General features: G+C 47.3%; 1 protein-coding gene across 1 annotated transcript in view; it reads right to left on the bottom strand.

The window, feature by feature from the left end:
* The window catches only part of POLR1A (RNA polymerase I subunit A), an 89446-nt gene that overhangs the window by 51965 nt on the left and 19680 nt on the right, over positions 1-17801 (bottom strand). Inside the window, exons 6-12 of the mRNA XM_054473690.2 lie at positions 17299-17402; positions 11635-11721; positions 10147-10252; positions 9364-9526; positions 6652-6822; positions 6397-6519; positions 3584-3814 (exon numbers count right to left, since the gene is read on the bottom strand). Of these exons, the coding sequence (XP_054329665.1) occupies positions 3584-3814; positions 6397-6519; positions 6652-6822; positions 9364-9526; positions 10147-10252; positions 11635-11721; positions 17299-17402 (985 nt within the window). The remainder of the gene's footprint in view (positions 1-3583; positions 3815-6396; positions 6520-6651; positions 6823-9363; positions 9527-10146; positions 10253-11634; positions 11722-17298; positions 17403-17801) is intronic.

Raw genomic sequence — 17801 nt, 5'->3', positions numbered from 1 at the left:
TTCTTCCTATAATGAATACGTGATGCTTCTGTAAATTTTAAAAAAGATCTTCACTTATTTTTAAAGAAAGAAATATTGAACAAGTGCTATGCTCATTGCGAGAGGGAAAACAGAAAATACAATTTTAAAGATAAGAAGATCCTTTTAAAAATCACAAGTAATTGTACCCCTCTAAGATAACCACTGCTCATATTTTTCCCCCCTTATAAATATCTGGGTGGTCATGTCCTTCTGACAGACATCTCTCTCACAAAGCTGACTTTCCCGTACCGCCTATTAAGACCCTTACCACCCTTATCTTTAATTATATTAACTACTGGGCCTCCTAAACACTGAACATAAAGTGACACCTTAAAAGACAAATGCATGAAGGTAACTGCCACCCCATGCATCCTGAAGGGCTCCTCTAAGTAGTACAAAGGAATTACGAAGACGTGGTGAAATCTCTGCCACCCCAAATCTCCTCTAAATCACAAGATAGCAGGTAGGAGAAAACAACAAATTATTGTAAGTCTAGTTTCTTCTTATGTTGCCCACATTTATGAAACTGCATTAGGAAGTTCATTAAAGAGAGAGGCTAGAAGTAATTAAGAGATACTCTCCAAAACTCTCTCCCCGATTCCTGTTCAGTGCGGTTAAAAGTTCTCTCTCTCTAGCTCAGAGAAGCAGGGAGCAAAACCCTTAAGTGCTACAAAGCAATCTTAAAAGTACCTAGCAAGGAGTCCGTCTTTTTGCTCCCAAAGGAATTCAAACCTTCCCCTCCCAATTGCCAAGTCCCATGCTTCTAAGGAGACCTAAACTCTGAGGGTTCCCACGAGCATCTGCCCAGGGCACTGGCCGCTGTCTGACTGCGTCATACATGCTGAGGTCTTCTTTCTTTAGCCTCTCAAGGGAGAAACTGCCTAGACCTGTGGCCCAAGCCCAAAAAGCCAGGCTGGGCCTAGGATTTGAGTCTTGCAAATTTGAGACATCCTCCAGCGTAAGCAAACTCGCCACAGCTGGGAAGGTACACAGGCCAGTCTGGTAGGCACCGGCCAATCCAAACAGAAGCCCTGGAGCATAGGGTATTCCCTTTGCCAACCCAAACCCGAGGCCCTTCCTTTCTCTTGTCTCTAAGTAAATACTGCAGTGAAAATTAGCGTGCCCCAGTGCCCCAGGGTCAGAATTTTCAGAGGCAGGCTTGGAGCCAAAGGCCTGCTTCTGGCAGGCTGCTGAGCAGGGCAATGAGCCTTGGCTCTCCGGGCCATTTCCTCTTTTACTTACAAGGCCCAGGGGATGGGGCAGAGCTTTCATACTTCATAGGGGAAATGGGTCCTTTTGGCCTTTCCCCTCCTCACCTAGCCTGTGGTTCCTCCTCAGACAAGACCTCAGTGTTTCCTTCCCAATCAACCTCACACAGCCCCTTCAGCCTTGCCCTGACCCATATGCAACACATTAACCAAAGTCTTCAAAAATTACAGGCCAGGAGCAGTGGCTCATGCCTGTAATCCCAGAACTTCGGGAGGCTGAGGAGGGCAGATCTCTTGAGCCTAGGAGTTGGAAACCAGCCTTGGCAACATGGTGAAACCCCATGTCTACAGAAAATACACAAACTAGCCACCATCTGTGGTCCCAGCTACTCGGGAGGCTGAGTCAGAAGGATCACCTGAGCCCAGGAGGTGGAGGCTGAAGCAAGCTGTGATTGTACCACTGCACTTTAGCCTGGGAGACAGAGTGAGACCTTGTCTCAAAAAAAAAAAAGAAAAAAAAAATCACAGGTTTTGGGGGTAGCAGACTACAGTCCTCAGGCTGGCCACCTGGTTCTGTAAATAAAGTTTTATTGGAACACAGCCATGCCTATTTGTTTGTGTACTACCTGTGGCTGCTTTGGTATTAGGCGGCAGAGCTGAGCAGCTACAGCAGAACCTGCATGGCCCAGGACCACAGAAATGTTTACTATCTGACCCCAGAGGAAGGAGGGCTTGCTAAGGCCCGAGACAGCAGCAAGAGTTCGCTGCCTTCAGTCCCCTCTTTAGCTCTGAGGCTGGCCCCAGCACCTGGCTCACAGTTGCCTCCTGATGACCCCAAACTCTCCCTGCCCACTTGCCCTGCACATTCCCCTCAAACTTGTTTCTTCTTGGGCATTATGTGCTTAAACTCACTGTCCGTCACTGCTGTTCCCTATGGTGTCTACCACACCCCTCCGCAACAGCAATACATTTATATGCTCACTTCCTAGTGGTTCCCCCACCATGCTGTCAACGCCAGGGTGGTGAGGATCTGTCCGCAGGGACTGCAAAGTGCTAGCATGCAGGTGGCGTCAGTACTGCCTCATCCCTCACCCCTTCTCCTAGTCTCTCTCTCATCCTTTCCTACTGTGAGTCTGTTTCACATGTTTGACCTGAGTTAAATGTAAGTGAAGTGAAACACACCTTGCTTCTTTTTGCATTGCTCACACAGTGCCTAGCAAAACACCAGGCACTTAGGAAAGGCAGACCGATTCTACGAACCTGAATACAAACCTTACTTCGTGCACTAGAGAAGAACAAAAGAGGTGACTTGATCTATGTTTGCATGTGCCCTGTCACCAAAGGAGAATACAGTAATACAGGCGGTGTATTACTGCTGTCCCTCAGGACGGCGGTGTATTACTGCTGTCCCTCAGGACGGCGGTGAGAACGAGGAAGCAAGAGGGCCTGTGATGAGCAGTGATGGGCACCGCCGCAAGGCCAGGAGCATTTCCTTTTCCTCTCGGTTCCTCTAAAGTTCCTTCAAGGCTGATGCAACTTTGCAGAGCTGAACTCAGTGTTAAAGAAGGGCAGGTCAGCCATGGGTATGGGTGGGCAGAGGGCAAGGAGAGGCCTGTCTGCTGTGTAGGTGGGTGAGGAAAATCCAGGCAGTCACCTATTGACTCCAGTAGTCACTTGTGGGTTACATCCAAGTCTAATCCATTTCCCTCCAACAACTGCTGCCACTGTTGCCTAGTTAGGGGTCATCTGCTACTCCCCTGCCAGCAGGAATGGCTATTATGTGACAGAGCCACAGAGCTGTCACCTGCTGATTTCATGCACTCAGCAACATTGTTAATCGATCATGTGCTCCTTCCAGTGGAACCCGATAGAGCCTCAGGATTCCCTACCACAGCACTATGGGCTGGCATTAGCAATTGCCCAAAATGGAAACATTAGTTATAACCTGTCATTTGTTGGTTATCACTGGCACAGAGCACTCCCTTCCTAAGAGTGGCTCTCAAACATCAGCATGCAGAAGAACCCTCTGGAAAGCATGGTAAAGAAGGATTCCAAACTCTATTCTAAGAGATTCAAATTCAGTAGAGGTTGGGGGATGTGCATTGCTCACAAGCTCCAGGGATGCTGCTGATGCTGGTCTGGGGACTGCCCTTTGAGTAGTCCTGTTTAAGGGCAGCCATTCTTTTGCCCGGGGACTACAAGGTGAATCTAAAAAGCCACCCATGTGTCGGGAAGCTTCCTCCTAGGGATGGGCTCCTGTGTCAGTATGCACTGGAGTCACACCTGATGGCCACCAATCACCAGGATCCGAACAGGAGCCGGATGGGTCCCTGACCAAAGCTGCCCTTACTCACAATTTTTGTCCCCTGGGGCTTAGGTGCCCCCGTGGCTGGGGTCAGGAGCTGCTTGGCCACGGCCTCTCGCTGGGTCATGTCCACAGCGCTCAGGGCTGTGCGGCTGCCGTCCTCATTGATGACCATGGAGGCTCCTGGGTGCATATTGGGGCCGTTGATGACCGCTTGCCTAAGTTCCTGAACATTCCACGGGGTAACTGGCTGTGGGTAGGTCAGTTTTGTGGCAAACACCTGGAAATGAGGAATGGAGGTAGAAATTCAGGGCAGGGAGAAAAAAAGGTCTCATGGACCCCAAATCTGTCTCAATAGGCTGTCTTTTCCCCCAAGATGTGGAGGAGCTGTCTGACTTGGCCAAGAAGGTCTTCCAGTGAGCAAAGTAACATCCTGCCTGTCTTCTGCTACTCCCTTAATGGTATAGAGACTAGGCCTCCTTTTCTATCAGTTAGTCTGAAAGGAATAATTTAAGCGCAGCAGTTTATATAATTTTTTTTTTTTTGAGATGGAGTTTCGCTCTTGTTGTCCGGGATGGAGTGCAATGGTGCGATCTTGGCTCACCACAATCTCCACCTCCTGGGTTCAAGCAATTCTCCTGCCTCAGCCTCCCGAGTAGCTGGGATTACAGGCACACACTACCACACCTGGCTAATTTTGTATTTTTAGTAGAGACGGGGTTTCTCCATGCTGGTCAGGCTGGTAGCGAACTCCCAACCTCAGCTGATCTGCCCGCCTCGGCCTCCCAAAGTGCTGGGATTACAGGCGTGAGCCACCACGCCCGGCCAATTTTTTAACCCATTCTAAAACTTCATTTTCTTATCTGCCAATAAATTCAAAGTTCCCAAAGGTGGCATGGAGCACTTGCTTGAGACAGGTGGCAAATGCCTGTCCTCAAATACCACGACATCCCTCATCCTCCCTGGCAGACATCACTAATGGATCATGGCGCTGTCCCTGAGCCCAGACACGGCATTGGAATATCCCAACTCCACAGTTCTGGCAGCCATTACAATCAAGGTGGTACTTGAGATGAAACTGACGCATTCCTCTGATACCTAAGAAAATGCAGTGTGCTGTGTTTAAAGCTGGGCCTGGGATACGCTCCAAGTAAAACAAGTTCCCTGTTAAATGAGTTTTTGAGCTACTGAATATTATAAACCTCTAATGCTTCCAAATGTACACAAATACACCAGAGGCTCTGAGATGTCCTACAAAAAGGAACTTGTCTAGCTTTGTACAGGTCCCGTGCAGCAGCACTTTCTCAGAAGGCTTCTGGGGCTACCCCGGCCCCTGCGTTCCTCAGCCTGAGCCTGCTCTACTGTTGCTGATGCACTTACCACCCATCACCGTTCAACAGAGCATATATATACTTGTTCATCTATTTACTGTCTGTCTCCACCCCTGGACACTGCTTTATATGGGAGCACACTAGTCTGGGCTTCACTGCTGGTCTCTAGCTCCTTGCTCCCGTGGCACCTGTCAACAGTGCTCTATGGGAAGCGTGTGATCCAAGGGGCCAGAGGCAGTTCTATCCACTGTAATCTTCCCAGCTATCCTGTGAGGAATACCTACGCCCCAGGCCACCATGGCCCTGAGACTTGCGGCAGTCTGCAGGTGGGCAGAGAAGTGACTTCGGGGTCTCTCCTCCAGTGACAAGCCACTACCAAACAAACCCAGATCTAAGAAAGAGAACCCAGCACCTAGAAGATAGAAGAGGCAGCGCAAAAGGTCTCTCGCGGAGCTGGGGACACTGTAGGCACTATGAAGTCAAGGCCAACAAGGGTGGCCCCTGCCCTGTCCAGAGAGGGCAACCAAAAGTTGCTACATGTCTCCTCGGGGCCTCAGATTTGGGAATGTCACCACTGGACTTCGCAAAGCTGGTCCTCACCACATGATCCAGCCTTTGAATGCAAGGACTATGGTTCCCAGGAGGCAGTGGGTACAGGACTGGGCCTTCTCAGACTGCTGTCTCCTGACACATCACGCCTTTGTCCAGGAAACCCAAGTGTGCCACAAAGAGATGAGGCCATGGGGACACAGGATGATCGGAAAGAACACTTCAGCGCTGCTCATCACCAGTCCCCAGAGAGGGGTGGAGGGGGTGGCATGCAAGGAAATGAGGCTCTCCACGGATGGAAATTAAACCACCTTCACATTACTGACCTAGAGGCCGGCCCATTAAGGAGGAAGCCGATTACAGGCTGCTGCTGCTGAGCACCATGACACGAAGTGCTAAGGATATGAGAAGACGAAGCTGGCTCCCGGAGGGGGTCGGGGGGAGAGCACTAACAGGTGAACAGCAAGCTGCTGACCCTGAGAAGCGAAACAGGGCCTGGGCAACATGCACACGCCTCTCTCCGGGACTCACTCCCTTTCCTCTTCCCAGTAACCTGGGGTACACATTTCTGATGCCTGGAAAGTACACAGGACTGATAACTGATATGCCCCATGCCCTCTTCCTCTCCCGTCATGTATTCAATTTGGTGAGGAAGGTCAAAAGACTAGGCTGAGGTGGGCAGGAGGAAGCTATGCGGGCGGGGATGTGGAACACCCCACAGTCAGCTCCCTGGTGCTGACTTGTTGGTAGGAGGTGTCTGTAAGCCTAGCAAGGAGTGACAGCAATGCCATCATGCAGCTTCCAGTCACCTCCTTGTGGGCTGTCCAGGAAGAGGCAGAAGCTAGTTCCCCCCAGGCCAGTATAATCTGCTGCACATCCTGTCCCCAGCCCTCTGCGGCATTCTTGTCTGCCACCCACGGGGAGCAAATGAGCCCTGCACACACACACACACACACACACACACACACACACACACACACACCATGGGAATTCCAATTTCGTTGGTGTTGATGTACATGTCTGGGCAGATGACTGAGCGCGCAGCGTAGTCCACCCGCTTTCCCATCATGTGTTTTCGGAAGAGGCCTTCTTTCTTCTCCAGGATCTTTATGGAGAAAAAAGGCCATAAAAAACATTCAACAAGAATCCCAGTAGGCTTATTAGTTTCTTGTTTCAATACACAATGTTTATTATTTATCTTCTGTAGCTAGCAATGGGAATCCAGTTTTTTGCTCACCTGCCTAATGCCTGGGTACTTGTCCATCATTAGTTTGTCCATCTCGCTATCAAACACAATATTGACGTGGCTCTGAAGGCGAATCCAAATGTTGTAAAGTTTGTCTATGAGGGACTGGCCTGGAAGTGTACTCAAAAAGGATCTGTCAATAGCAATCAAAGAGTCTTTTTCCTGGAAGATAAAACCAAGAAAACAGGGATGATGGAAAAAAGCTCCAACAGGCCTGGCTTGATTTAATTTTTCTTTCTTACTCTGGCTCTGACAACTATGCACTCTGGAGTTTATCTCCTCTGAACCTGACAGATCAGAGACAAACATGCTAATAAATCAGTCTTGTAAGTACATGTCAATAAGACATATCAGCACTACTACATATTTACCAGCCTGTCTCTTTCTAGTAGTAAGATGAACTCAAAATTTATAAGCATGCTTCTTTCTTCAGGCATTTTTGCTGAAATCCCTTAATATGCAATTCCTAAAGAAAACTAAGAAGTCCTTCCCACATCAGTACATTTCTTATGAAGTTCTGTTATCTTGCCAGATAACCAATTCTCATATGCAGTTTCAGTTTTATTTATGGCTTTGAAAAACTTGATCCAAACCAATTACAAACATGCAGGTAGAACAATTTCTTAAAAGGAACTAGGTTTGCCATACGATATTCTATGTCATCAACTAAGATGTGGGTCTCCAGCTGAGCTATATCAAGTTACTGGCTGATTGCCAAGTCTCATTGGAATATTTAACGAATCCTTTTTTAATATTTTTGCCCCTAGCCCTGTCTCCTCCTCTCTCCCACTCCCTACCCAGGGGACAGAAATACATAGAAGCCTTCAGCTGGCTTAGAGCACCACCTATTGATACTGTCTGGCCACCTACTGGCCCCATCGGCTGGGTATGACACAAGGAGACAGATGGTCCCACGTCTTCCAGTGTGGGCAGATACGAGAAGAAACCTGTCAGTGTCTTGAGGTGGGAGGGTGAGGGTGGGTGAAGATTCAGTAAATGAGAATGTTATGAAAACCCAGTAGTGATGAAGTGGGCTTGTCCTCAAACCTGAGGAACACAGGAATCTTCTTTAGCTCTAGGGAAAATAGATGTATTCTACATAAAACACTCAGGGTCCCCTTCTGGCTGGAGTCCCAGAGGGAGATACGGTCACCTGTATGATGACCGCGCCCTGTTAGCCCAACTCACTGCTCATGGCATTACCTGGCTCAGGACCAGTGATTGTGAAATGAGTGAGAACTTGTCTCACTGGAGTATCCCCAATGCCTAGACGGTGCCTGGCAAGGGCTGCCATGAGGATGGAACAGAGAGTAAAGGGGAGAAAAAACATGTCCTGTCAATCACAAGGAAAGAGGGCACTGGGACATAGGAATCAGAGGATGCTATTTGCCCCTCGGAGGCGAAGCATTTGTTTGACAAAGGGGACGACCAATTTTTTTTTTTTTAAATTATTGAGATGGGGTCTAACTCTGTCACCCAGGCTGGAGTGCAGTGGTGCGATCACAGCTCACCGCAGCCTCGACTTCCCCGGCTCCAGTGATCCTCCCACCTCAGCCCCTTGAGTATCTGGCACCATAGGTGTGAACCACCATGCCCAGCTATTTTTTGTATTTTTGGTAGAGACGCGGTTTCGCCATGTTGCCCACCTGGTCTAAAACTCCTGGGCTCAAGTGAACCTCCTGCCTCAGCCTCCCAAAGTGCTGGGATTACAGGCTTGAGCTATCATGCCTGGCCAGGCTGCCTGATTTTTAAGGGACATCAAACTAAGATTCTCAACCCTGGTCACTGGGTACAGTTATCCCATGGTCTTTTCTTGGAAACTGCACTAAGGCATGCACATGGCCGATGTCTTTTACACTAAGGAGTTTCTAAAAGCACACCAATGCTGGCTGATCGGGAAACAAGCAAAACCACAGAAAGCCCCAAGTGTAACCTGCACCATAAGTGTCCAGGAGACAGTGGCACCACCTTGTGATGGGCCCAGCAGACAGTGGGACTGTCGCAGCGGCTGGAGTCTGAGAACCCGGACTGTCTACCCAAGGCTGCCTATTTGCATCCAGAGAGTACTTTAGAGCTGGGAAGGTTCTTGATGACCTCAGCAAGCTTCCTGGGTGCCCAATTCACCTTTGTACCCACTGAAGACCTACTACTTAACCCGGCACACAGAAGGGGCTCAGGAAATGTTAGCTGAAATTGTCCTATTCTGAGAGGAATTTCCACTCTGCAATACTGCCTTCCTGACCCCAATGCTGGAGACATTAACGTGTCCAAAATAGAGCTGGCGACATGAGCTCTAGTACTGTGACCCAGAAGGGACACTCTTAAAGCCTGAGGGAAACAGGCTATTCTTTCTAGAGCTGCTGAGAGCTGGTAGCCCAGAACAGCCTAGGTGTGAAATCTCACCACAAATCACATGCACTTTATAGCAGACACTAGTATAAGGAAGTGACTCAACTAGGGTCATCTGGCGTGGTCGTTCGGTGCAGAACCTAGACCAGAACTCACACCTTTCCATGCGCAGACCCATGTGTATCCCCCTAATGTTCCTAGGTGCCCCCTAAGCCCAGAGCTTACACTAAGGCTGCTGCCAGCTGCACAGAACATCCCAGGAAGCATCTCCCGGACCCAGTGTCCACATCCACACCTCACAGAGTTAGCACTAAGCGTGTGTGCTCATCACATCAGCACCAGAGCAGCTCTGACCTCATCTGTAGTGGGTGCGGCCACTTCCTCTGGCAGCTTCTGTTCTTGGGCCATCAATGCCAGAAGTTTTCGAATCAGAACTACATCCTTCATGACAGCCTGCAAGTTCACCGTCTGGCCATTAGTAAACATCTGGTCTCCTAGGCGACTGACTGGGCGATACCTGCAGGGGGACATACGAAATAAATGAATGTTTAGTGTGAGGAAAGGATCATGTTCTTCAGCCTCTCCACCCATGCCTACTGTAGGGAGCACACCCCACCACGCTCAAAACAACCAACCTTCCCAACCAACATTCCGGTTGGGTGTGGTGGTTTAAGCCTGTAATCCCAGCACTTTGGGAAGCCACGGCAGGCGGATCACTGGAGGTCAGGAGTTCGAGACCACCCTGGCCAACATGGTGAAACCCCATCTCTTTGTAAAATACAAAAATTATTTGGGTGTGGTGGTGCGTGCCAGTAATCCCAGCTACTCGGGAGGCTGAGGTAGGAGAATCACTTGAACCCAGGAGGCAGAGGTTGCAGTAAGCCAAGGTCATGCCACTGCACTCCAGCCTGGGAGACAGTGCAAGACTCCGTTTCAAAACAAACAAAAAACAACCAACATTCCTATTGCGTTCACAACAAACGGGAAGGAAAGCAAGCCCTCCCACCACCTGCACCTGGAGCGGAACTGCAGCTTTGTCTCTCAGTGCCCTTGGCCCTTTCACCTCTCCTAGAGGTCACGTTTCAGTTCCTTAGTATGCTTTTTTTCAGGTGAAATAAGTTAATTAAAGGGTATTACCTTGAGGGCGGCACCACCAAGAAATCTAGAAAGAACACACTGGGATTGAATCTGGACTCCATACCGTCATCATCCATTCCCGAAAAAAGGTAGTTCAGAAAGAATCCTACGTTGGAAAGAAATAAACCAAGAAGACCATTTAAATCTATCACTAAGGGCATGGGAGGACAACCATAAAAATATTACTGAGGAAAAAACAGAATACAAGATAATATGTAGAGTTAAGGTCACAGTTCTCTTTTTTGAGAAAAGGTCTCACTCCTGTCGCCCAGGCTGCTGTGCAGTGGTGCGATCATGACTCACTGCAGCCTTGACCTCCCAGGCTTACGCAATCCTGCCACCTCAGCCTTCCAAGTAGTTGGGACTACAGGTGTGTGCTACCATGTCCAGCTAATTTTTTTTTTTTTTTTTTTTTAAGAGATGAGGTTTTGCTTGGTTGCCCAGGCTGGTCTCGAACTTCTGGGCTCAACTGATCCACCTGCCTCAGCCTCCCATATTGCTGTGATTGGAGGCATGAGCCAACATGCCTGGCCTCATTTTTCTTTATAAAAACAAAAAACAGCCTCTGTGTACATGACAGTTTGTATGCAGGGGATATGATAGCATAAAAATGGGTACTACAGGGACAATAGCTGTTAACCCAGGGACTGAGATGGGCAAGGATGGGGAAGAAACTTCACTTGTTTTGAATCACCCTCCTGGACTATTAAAACATAGACATCACACACATCATTATTACTTTGATCTTCATAAAAAACATGTTGAATAAAGAAAATTTTTTTTAAGTTAGCCTCCTCCCACCCCTAACAGGTACTGCCAAGAAAGGATCTTCTGTGGATCAAAGCTTTATTTCAGGTTTCTGGTTACTTTAAAAAATGCCTAGAGAAAAAGATTAAAATGTGCTAGGGCCTGCCACAGAAGCAATCATACTAACTCCAGTGCTTTTTTTTTTTTCTGATACCTCTTTAACAACATGTTCATTCGTAAGCGCTTATTATTACACAGAGGTTATAGTCAGCATTCCACAACATACTCTCACAAGGGCTTGAATATACTGCATAGGTTTTGTTATACACTCAAAAGGAAAGAAGGATTTCCCTTATAGTAAAGTCCCAATTTAAATAAGAGAGAGTTCATTCTTTGATTCACAGAAGGACAAAGCATTTTACTTATGGGCATTTAAAATAAGTTACACTGAACCTTCTAAAAATATGCCAACCTATATTAAGCGAGGCCCACCTGCAGTTGTCATTTGATAACCAGGCTCAGCTGCAATAATTGTCAAGTTTTTGGTGCTGGGTATGACCTCCCCTGCTCTATGACATCTCAATGTCAATGTGCCCTGAAGACTGCCCCAAACCTCTGGACCAGTTCCAGGAGGGAGCTACAATCATTACAACTTAAAAGAGGTAATAAGGCAGGGTTAATGAGTCCAGGAAATAAAAGCCTAGAGAAGATCAAGGCTATTTCTTTAGCCTGATACAGCACCTTCATTCTTCCACAGGGCAGAAAGGTGTTCGCGGGCACTGGTGGGTGTTAAGTATCCTCGTTTTCCTATCTGAGCTTCCTCAATTCCTGGAGCCAAGGAGGAGAATCAAAGTGCAATAAATCAGAAACAGGTACTCTTTCTGCAATGGGATTTATCAATTCTTTATCCCCAAGCCTGCAACTTGACCACAAAAATCAATCTCAACGGTAGCATATTATCAGGCCTGGATTTCCTCTGGCCCTTAATCTCATTTCTATAGTAATAAAAACCATATGGCTATTGTATAAAACCTTAAAAAAAAAAAGCAAAGTAAAAGAAAACATTACCCATAATCCCATCACATTAACAACTCCTATCACTTTTATGTACTGTTTTCCAGGCCTTTTTGTCTATACAAGTATTTTACACAACTGTAATCTTCAGTGTGGATTTATTTTGTGCACTACTTTGCCCTTTTAGTATCATCTCATCAGCATTTCTGCACGTTGCTATGTAGCTTTTGCCTGATCACCATTTTTCATGGCTATGTGATATTCCATTAAGGATGATTCCTAATTCACTTAACCATATTCTCATAATTGGACATCTGGATTGATTTCCATATTTTTCTATTATAAGTAACATTATAATAAATATCTTTATCTATCTGGTTTTTACCAGAAAAGTTCACATAAGTTGAATTATGGATAAATAAGTATTTTTATGGGTAAATATATACTGACTTCTTTTTACAAATATCATACTGGTGTGTGAGGAATAGATTGGGCTTGGTTTCTCACACTAAGCAAGATCACTCTGGGATGCCATCTACCAGCAATACCGAGGTTACATTAGAAAACCAGGCTTGGGGCTGCCATTCAGGAGGTAGGGTCCAGGCATTTAGATGATTAACTAAGACAAGTAAGTAGTGTGTCTTTCAGGTTCAAAACTTTCTGGGCACTTTGGGAGGCCAAGGCAGGCGGATCACCTGAGGAGTTTAAGACCAGCCTGGCCAACACAGGGAAACCATGTCTCTATGAAAAATACAAAAATTAGCCAGGCGTGGTGGTGGACGCCTGTAGTCCCAGCTACTTGGGAGGCTGAGGCAGGAGAATGGTGTGAACCCAGGAGGCGGAGCTTGCAGTGAGCGGAGATCATGCCACTGCACTCCAGCCTGGGCGACAGAGGGAGATTCTGTCTCAGAAAAAAAGAAAATACTGGACATGATTGTAATCCCAGCTACTAGGGAGGGTGAGACAGGAGAATCGCTTGAACCTGAGAGGCAGAGGCTGTAGGGAGCCGAGATCGTATCACTGCACTCTAGCCTGGATGACAGAGTGAGACCCTGTCTCAAAAAAAAAAAAAAAAAAAAACACAAAACAAAACAAAAAAAACCCCAAAAAACTTTTTCTGGATACATCCACTGAAACTAAGCATTACTCAATTTTCCCTTTTTATTCACATATCAGGACAGGAACTATGCCTTGTCTGTGTTCCTAACACTTGACAGGGTGTCTAGCTCACAGCAAATTCTAAATTAAGAGTATACAGCTCAAATATAAAATAGCCTAAGATAGTCTACACTTAAAAACACCACTCTTGCCTTTTCCTCCTTTTTTTTTTTTTTTCGAGACGGAGTCTTGCTCTTGTCACCCAGGCTGGGGTGCAGCGGCACGATCTCGGCTCACTGCAACCTCCGCCTCCCAGGTTCATGCGATTCTCCTACCTCAGCCTCTCAAGTAGCTGGGATTACAGGCGCACGCCACCACGCCCTACTAATTTATGTATTTTTAGTAGAGACAGGGTTTTGCCATGTTGGCCAGGCTGGTCTCAAACTAACGACCCCATGATCCACCCACCTTGGTCTCCCAAAGTGCTGGGATTACAGGCATGAGCCACCGCGCCCGGCCTCCTCCATTTTTAAAAACTAGCTTCATTCCACCTCCAATTCTCCAGCTAGTTTCTTTAAAATCTGCAGAGGATATGTCATCATAAGTTTTTAGAGAAATCCCTAACTTGGAGAACAATTAACAAACGCAACACAATTTAAGTAGTCTCTGTTAATAGGTATTTAAGTCATGTCCAGTATTTTCTTTTTTTCTGAGACGGAGTCTCGCTCTGTCGCCCAGGCTGGAGTGCAGTGGCACGATCTTCGCTCACTGCAAGTTCTGCCTCCTGGGTTCACACCATTCTCCTGCCTCAGCCTCCCGAGTAGCTGGGACTACAGGCATCCACCACCACGCCCGGCTAATTTTTTGTATTTTTAGTAGAGACGGGGTTTCACCGTGTTAGCCAGGATGGTCTCGATCTCCTGATCTCGCGATCCGCCCGCCTCGGCCTCCCAAAGTGTTGGGATTACAAGCGTAAGCCACCGTGCCCAGCCCATGTCCAGTTTTAAACTATTCAAACAACACTGTGAGTATTCTAATTCCTTAGGATAAAGTCATCAAAGCAGAATTGCTAAGCCAAGGAGTCTGCATGTTTAAAGTTTTGATGTCAATAAAAGCAGAATATTTCAATGAGTTAACACAATTGAAGGAAGCATGGGTGTGCAATGAAGAATGGCCTTGACCTTCAGGGATAACCACAGCATTAGAAAGCTACATATGTTCAGTGGGAGAAAACAGACCCCATTAACCTGCATTTTGTGGGCATTTCTGAAAATGAGTGTCTGAACTTTCTCTTCTACTGAATAGGTTGGAAATGCTGAAGAAGATCGGTTGAATCTCCTCAGCTCCTGTCCCAGCAATGCCCCCACTGCAGTTTAGTCACCGTGAAGGCAGAGGCTGTTCTTCAATCACAGGATCTTAAGAGTCAGAAGACAGCTGTGGAAGCCCATCTCCTCACATGAGCTGCATCCCCTCCTAACAAGAACTTCTGCAGCTTGCAACAATGGCTTCTGCCTAGCTGGGATTTCAGAGCATCTTGAATGTGTCTTTCTTTCAGCTGTAAGAGGTGCCATAGGAAAAAGGGATTCAGAGGTCAAATAACCTGGGATCACAATGGCTGGAAGTGTCTTGGCTATATGAATTCTCATTTTAAATGTTAATGTGCCTTGTGGGGCTTGGGGGGGCACATGGCACACAGGGAGCACACTGGAGCAGCACGCGCGGCATTTCACAAGCTGACAGCGCTCCTTGTGGGATCACCAGTCCATGGGGACTACTCAGGCACAGCCCTCACTTTTTTTTTTTTTTTCTTTTTTTTGAGACGGGGTTTCGCTCTTGTTGCCCAGGCTGGAGTGCAATGGCGCAATCTCGGCTCACTGCAACCTCCACCTCCTAGGTTCAAGCGATTCTCCTGTCTCAGCCGCCTGAGTAGCTGGGATTACAAGCGTGCGCCACCACACCTGGCTCATTTTTTATTTTTTTTAGTAGAGACAGGGTTTCACCATGTTGGTCAGGCTGGTCTCAAACTCCTGACCTCAGATGATCCGCCTGCCTCCTGACCTCAGATGATCCGCCTGACTCGGTCTCCAGACGTGCTGGGATTACAGGTGTGAGCCACCACTCCCAGCCTAGCCCTCACTTTTTTATTCCCTCTGATACCAGGAACATGGTCAGACCCACGCTGAGGGTGCTCACTTTCCTCCACATCACCTGCTCCCCAGGGTTACTGATCTGTGTCATTTGCAGCCCCTTCAGAGAGCAGAGACCACACGGTCTCGTCTGTGTCTTGGCATTGTGCTCATCACAAACACGGTCCTTGGCATAATGCTGAGTGCCCAACAAATAAATGTGTGCTAAATACTGAATACCCAAGCCTGGAGTTGGTCTACTTGTTTCTAATGCACAGACTTCTGGCTGCACCATCATATTCGCGTGGCTGCAATGAAAGATGACTTTAGAAGAATGGGTTTGGTGAAGGCATTGAAAGGCTACTTACCTGCCGGACATTTGCCCCACGAAAACTATCTTCTAGAATTCTGACCATCTTTGTTCTCAATCTATGAACATTTTATAAGGCATCCTAAGGGCTACAGTAGCAATTCCCAACTGGTATTACAAGAAAATTGTTTTGAGGGTTATTTAATGGTTAAGTGTAGGAAAATCCACTCTTATGGTGTTAACTGCCAACCATGAAACAAAATTAAAAAGGCTTTTCCAAATGCAGTGTGGTATCCTGGGTTGGATCCTGGAGCATAAAAAGGAAACTACTGGAAAATCAGCAAAATTAAAAAAGTCTGTAGTTTAGGTAATAGTGTTGCACCAATGTTAAACTCAGTTTTGACAAATGCACCATGGTAATCTACGTTATACAGTAGGGCAAATGAAGTAAACAGTATTAAGGAATTCTCTGTACTATGTTTACTACTCTTCTATTAAGTCTAACAATTATCCTAAACAATAACATTTAAAAAAAATAATAAACAGGTTTTTCATTTACTCCAGGCCATGCCAGAGTGTTCAATGTAAAACATACATCATGCATCTCCAGGAGGGGATCTTATTTCCATGCTTATCCCATATTCTCAAGCCCTGGTGAAAGGTTTAGTAACAGTATCTGCTATGGACTGCCATGCATGTAATTTCCTCAATTCTAGGCAACAGGCTTTATGAATGCCATTATATAGAGTTGGAAATGGAAACGCCTCAAAACAGCCTTCTATCCCCCACTCAGAAAAAGTGGCAGAGCCAAGTGACAATTCCAGGTTGTGCTTTTTCTTTCTTTTTCTGAGATGAAGTCTTCCTCTGTCACCCAGGCTGGAGTGCGGTGGCACGATCTCAGCTCACTGCAGACTGCGCCTCCTGGGTTCAAGCGATTCTCCTGCCCTAGCCTCCTGAGTAGCTGAGATTACAGGTGCCCTGTAAATTAGCCACCATGCCTAGCTAATTTTTGTATTTTTAGTAGAGATGGGGGTTTCACCACGTTGACCAGGCCGGTCTTGAACTCCAGACCTCAAGTGATCTGCCTGCCTCAGCCTCCCAAAGTACTGGGATTACAGGTGTGAGCTACCGTGCCCGGCCAGGTTATACATTTTCTACCCTGGCACACTGATGACGTAATAAGAAATGAACAGTTAACATTTACATAGCACATATTACACAGCAGGTACTGCTCAGTGCTTCTCTTGGAATACTCTAATCTTCTGACCACTTCAGAATAAAAACCAAAAACCATTTTTAAATAAGCCTCTGACTATAAAAATTAAAAAGTGGGAGTATTAAGTTATCTCAAAATTTTTCCCAAGCAGAGCTTGGGTGGGGCAGAACTGAGGAAAGAACTCTACCTGGAGGGATCTGGGTGGACAGCCAGGAGTAGCCTGCAGGAGGTGCTAATGTTTTACTGAATTCTTGCAGTTTTTCTTAAAAATTATTCGCCTACATTTTATTCCAAAATAGATCCACACTTGTTTTACAGTAAAATGTTTCAAAATATTTGCCAGGTAAATTTCTTAATTTCTTCCTGGAAAACCTTTCAGAAAAACGACCACTTAAGACAAGAGGCGCCTGTGGGGCACTGCCTCGTAAAGCAGCCCCTCCCATCAGCTCTCCCGTGTGAGAGGCCTGAGCTGGGTGCTCGCCAGGGTCCCCTCAGGCCTGAGAGGCCTGCACAGTGTGCCTCTGCTGGCTCCTCCCAAATGCAGCGGAGAAACACTTGGTGAGGAGAACCAGGTATTCCCAGGGTTTAGGACACATCTGCTGGCCTCACATGGAGCTCCTCTCCAGACCCAGCCTGCTCACCCAGGGGCTCGGAGTCCTTCTGGCCAGCTGTCCTGTGCACCATGGCTGGAAACGTGATAGTCAACTTGCTGTTGTGTTCCTTTCGGACAACGGATCGCCCGGTCCTGCGCAGGAGGACAGTTGTGATTGAGGACAGAAAAAACCCAATAAGATATTTAATAATAGCAATGAGTCCCTCTCCCTCTCCCTCCCCCTCCCCCTCCCTCTCTGCTTTCTTCGGTCTCCCTCTACTTCTTTTTTTGGTCTCCCTCTGTTGCCGAAGCTTGACTGTACTGCCGTGATCTCGGCTCACTGCAACCTCCCCGCCTCGGGCTCCTGTGATTCTCCTGCCTTGGCCTGCCCAGTGCCTGGGATTGCAGGCGCGCGCCGCCACGCCTGACTGGTTTTTGTGTTTTTGGTGGAGACGGGGTTTCGTCGTGTTGACCCGGCTGGTCTCCAGCTCCTGGCCTGGAGTGATCTGCCCACCTCGGCCTCCCGAGGTGCTGGGATTGCAGACGGAGTCT

Source organism: Pongo pygmaeus, chromosome 12 (assembly GCF_028885625.2).
Source record: "Pongo pygmaeus isolate AG05252 chromosome 12, NHGRI_mPonPyg2-v2.0_pri, whole genome shotgun sequence".
Classification (NCBI taxonomy): domain Eukaryota; kingdom Metazoa; phylum Chordata; class Mammalia; order Primates; family Hominidae; genus Pongo; species Pongo pygmaeus.
The sequence above is the reverse complement of the archived record's forward strand: the minus strand, read 5'-3'. Positions and strand labels throughout refer to the sequence as shown.